The sequence below is a fragment of the Nesoenas mayeri genome (assembly GCF_963082525.1).
Source record: "Nesoenas mayeri genome assembly, chromosome: 20".
In the NCBI taxonomy this organism is placed as follows: domain Eukaryota; kingdom Metazoa; phylum Chordata; class Aves; order Columbiformes; family Columbidae; genus Nesoenas; species Nesoenas mayeri.
The window spans coordinates 4,949,951-4,954,258 of NC_137569.1; the positions used below are offsets into that span (position 1 = coordinate 4,949,951).

General features: G+C 60.7%; 1 protein-coding gene across 1 annotated transcript; it reads left to right on the top strand.

The window, feature by feature from the left end:
- Positions 1-1,269: 1,269 nt before the first annotated feature.
- TLCD2 (TLC domain containing 2) lies at positions 1,270-4,308 on the top strand (the record flags this gene model as incomplete). The annotated part of the gene is made up of 4 exons (XM_080357174.1): positions 1,270-1,451; positions 1,850-1,932; positions 2,301-2,383; positions 3,931-4,308. 4 exons carry the CDS (start codon positions 1,270-1,272, stop codon positions 4,306-4,308), a joined length of 726 nt encoding a protein of 241 aa, XP_080213300.1.

Here is a 4,308-nt window from a genome sequence, read left to right on the forward strand (position 1 = left end):
TGCCTGCAGCTGGCTGCGGCAATGAGGAACAATGCACACAGACACAGACGCACACACACAAAGTTCTTGTTAGCAGTGAGAGCAGAGCCAGGCAGAGCTGAGCTGACTTTTATTAACAGTTCTCAATTTATAGGTTTACAGATACAGTCCTGGACCAAGAGGTTAGACAGGATATTTTTTTCAAAAAATGTTATGCCAAACACACCACACTCTCGTTGTGACTGTTTCCAGTCATGTTCCCATGCATATCTTGTGGGCGGCGTTCTGACCCACTCATTCACACGTGGGGCATCCCAAAAGTGCCTGCAATAGGGAATTGATCCAGATCGCCCCCAAAGCTTCAAGCTGCTGCAGGGATGTCCCTCGGCCCAACATTCACACATCATACATATGGGGGCGGTTTTCTGACCCCGAGATATCATTCTCACTGATCTGGGCTCTCCCTCCTTACACTCATAAAATACATATTTCTGTATAACCTGTCCAAGGCCATTTAGCTGGAACCGCACATCCTGCCGTTCCCACACTGGCTTTTGGGCTGACTGTCGTTTGTGCCCTGCCATGCCGGGAAGGCTGACACACACCCCGGGGCACCCATTTCCAACTCCCCCCTCTCCCTAAGCCACATGCTCTGAGAGGCAGCGCTGCCCCTGCGCGTCCGAGTCTCTGCGTGGGGGGGATGCGGGAAATAGCAGCTCTAGCAGCGGGGAGGCTCCGGCGGCCCAGCCAGCCCGTTCCCGCTCGCTGTCCCCGCCCGGGGCCGCGCATCCCGGCCGGGGCAGGGCGGTGCCGGCACGGCGGGCGTGCGGTGAGGCGGTGCCGGGGCGATCGGGGCGAGTGCTCCGGAGGTGCCGGTGCCCGAAGCGGTGTCGGGGGAGGGTGCCCGGGGCGATGCCGGTGCCCGGGGCAGTGCCGGTGCTGGGGCGGGTGCTCGGGAAGCTGTCGGTATCCGGGGCGGGAGCTTGGGCGGTGCCGGTTCCTGGGGCAGGGAGAGCGCTCGGGCGGTGCTGGTGGCCGGGGCGGGTTCCCAGGGAGGTGCCGGTAGCCGGGGCGGGGGCTCGGGCGGTGCCGATGGCCGGGGCGGGTTCCCAGGGAGGTGCTGGTACCCGGGGCGGTGCCGGTGCTCGGGGCGGGTTCCCAGGGAGGTGCTGGTACCCGGGGCGGTGCCGGTGCTCGGGGCGGGCCCCGCGGCCGGGCGAGGCGGAGCCGTCGGGCAGCGCGGCCGGTGCCCATGGGAGCCCGGGGGAGGCTGCGGGGCGGTGGGTGCCCATGGCTTTCAGTCCGGGGCTGCTGGTGGTGGCCGCTTCCTTCGCTGCCTTCCGCCTGCTGAACCGGGAGCTGGAACGTCTGGTGCCGCCGCCGCCCTCAGCCCGGCGCAACCGCTGGAAGTGGCGCAACATCTGGACATCGCTGGCGCACAGCGTGCTCAGCGGCGGCGGGGCGCTGGCCGGGTGAGCGGCCCGGGTACCCGAGGGGGGACATCGGACTGCCGAGGAACCGGGGGCACTGGGGAGAATGGGGGAGTCGAGGGACCTGCGGCCAGGGGAGCACCGAGGGAGGCTGAGCCCACCGGGGAAGAGAGGGAGGAAATGGGCATGTTGGAAAACCCTGAGGAATGTTGGGGAGGGTGTGGACTTGGAAACTGGGGGGACACTGAGATAGAGGAGGGATCGAATGACACGAGGTGACCGATGGACAGGGAGAATCCAGGCGAAACAGGACAGAAGTGGCTGTGGGGGAGCCAGGGGGACAGGAGGGAATCAACAGCACCAGGTGGGCACCAAGGACATTGGGAGGGAATCAGGGGACCAGAGGCACTGCCCGGTGCTCACAGCCCCTCTCCCCACAGGTTCTGCCTCCACCCCGGGCTGTCTGAGGACCTGGTGGGCACACACCCTCCCGGAGCACACAGCCTGGTCGCCGTGTCCGTAGGTGAGGTGGGGGGAGCGGGGTCCCACCAATTCTGCCCCATGGGGGTCCTCAAGGGCCCACTGGTGCCTGACACCAGCCCCTCGAGCCACGTCGCAGGCAGCGACGTCTCAGGCACCCCAGACAATCACCCTATTCTTGGCAAAGGACAGTGGCTCCTTTCTGTCCCATGGCACCCGCAGCCAGGAGGCACTGGGCACCAGGCTGCCCACCACCATCCTCACGGGGCAACCAGGGCGTGGGGCATGCCAAAAGTGCCTGCAATAGGGAGTCAATCCAGATCGTCCCCAAAGCCTCAAGCTGCTGCAGGGATGTCCCTCAGCACAGCCCTTCCTGGCCCCCATCTTCGCTCACGATCTCTCTGTCCCCAGGTTATTTCCTTGAAGACTTTGTGGATATGTTGTGCAATCAGAAACTTCACCAGTCCTGGGAGCTTCTCTTCCATCACTCCGTGGTGAGTCCACCAGCTGCTCTCCAAGGGACAGACCCTGGCACTTGTGCCTCCAGGGAGGCTGGGGATCTGCTGTTGCTAGTGTGTGTGTTTGTTGCTTGTTACAAAATCTGATCTTTTTCTGCCCAGCAGCCCAGACAGCAGGCTTGGAGCTCCTCTTGGTCCTGTGGGACTCGTGTACTCTTCCAGGGTCTGCAGAAAGGCACCTAAAGATAGGGTAGGAAAAAAACCAAGTAAGCACAGAGTAGGCAGGCAGAGAGCTGGGCCAGGGGGCTGACCCATAACAGTGGTGTGGACACACAGTGACCCAGTGTTCCTGCCAGTATGGGGCAGCAGCTCAGCTCCTGCCGCCTCTTGGCCACTTGAGCAGCTGCCAGAAAGGGCTGCACGCTGCCTCCTTCCACCTCCTGCTCCCCAGGGTGCTTTCCTCTCATTTGGGTCAGAGCCGTGGCCATGGGGCTGGGGTGGCTGGAGCAGCTGTGGTGCAGGAGCCCCACATCAGTGTCCTCTGCCTGCCTTGTTCCTGGCTGTGCCCAGCCTGGGTTTCTCTTTGATCCCCTCTGATGTCTGGATGCTGGAGCTTTGTGGATGCTGCAGGGTAAGGGGGTGGCACAGAGATGCTGTGGGGTGCAAGGGAGGTACAAGGGTTTGCAAAGCCTAATGATGGGGGAGAAGGACAGCTCTGGGACCTACCTGGGGGAGGTGGCGGTCAGACCTGCTGTCTCGTAAAGCCCAGAGAGCCCTGTGGCTCTGCTAGCCGCTGCTCACGAGTTAAAAGGTCATCTCCACAATAGAGCTAATTCAGGCCAAGACAGTGACTTAACGAGCAGGAAGCAGATAATCTCATTAAAGAGCCAATACAGAGAACAGCATTAATGGTATAAAGTGAAGAAAGGACTGAGTGTGCTAAAGCATGGGCAGACAGAGCCTATCCCCCTGCCCAGCAGGGAGCGTGCAGGGCAGGAATCACACCCGCTCTGCCCCTGGCAGCCCCGTCCTCTGCAGCAGCGTCCAGCAGCCCCAGGGTGCCTCACGCCAGGCTCGGGGCATCCCACAGGGCTCTCTGATGCACCAAATCCGCTTAATCCCTGCAGTGTGTCTGTACTGGGGAGAATCCCTGAGCCAGCAGCAACCATAGCCCTGGGCTAGATATCTCCCTTCCTGCCCATTCAGCCTTTTACTGTGTGCGGAAAAACCTGCTGGACCACAACTGTATTCCCCAGGCCACAAAACAGGGTTAGGTCTGGCTGCTCCATCTCCTCAGTCAGCTTGGAGTTCATAGAAGTGTTTCCCTGTCCTTCCATTGAAAACAAAAACAAACCTGCACAGGTTTCATGCAACAGTGGGGAGGCTTTATCTCTTGCCTGAGGCTGCAGTGCTAGCTGGGGTCTGCGATGCTGCAGGAATACGTGTGGGCTGATGAGCAGCAGTTTGGTGCTGGCCTTGATAAGCATTTCCACCTCTGCTCCATGCTGCATGGAGGGCTCCAGCTTGCAGCAGCTGAGAGTATCCAGCTCCCAGGCTCAGCCTCAATTCTTTCTCCTTCCCAGGTGATTGTCTGCTTTGGCATTGCAGTGCTGCTCCACCAATACATTGGGTTTGCCCTTGTGGCTTTACTGGTGGAGATTAACTCCATCTTCCTCCACCTGCGGCAGATCCTGCTCATGGCCAACCTGGTGCACACCACCTGCTACCGCCTCAACAGTATTGTTAACCTGGGCACCTACATGGTGTTTCGCATCGCCACGCTGACCTGGATGGCTCACTGGCTCTTCCTCAATCGGGGGAACGTGCCCCCAGTGACGTATGCTGTAGGCACAGTGGGCATGGCAATCATGACACCCATGAACATCATCCTCTTGTACCGCTTGCTGCGGAGTGACTTCTTCAAGTCCAGCCGGGATGTGCAGCAGGAGAAGGAGCAATAA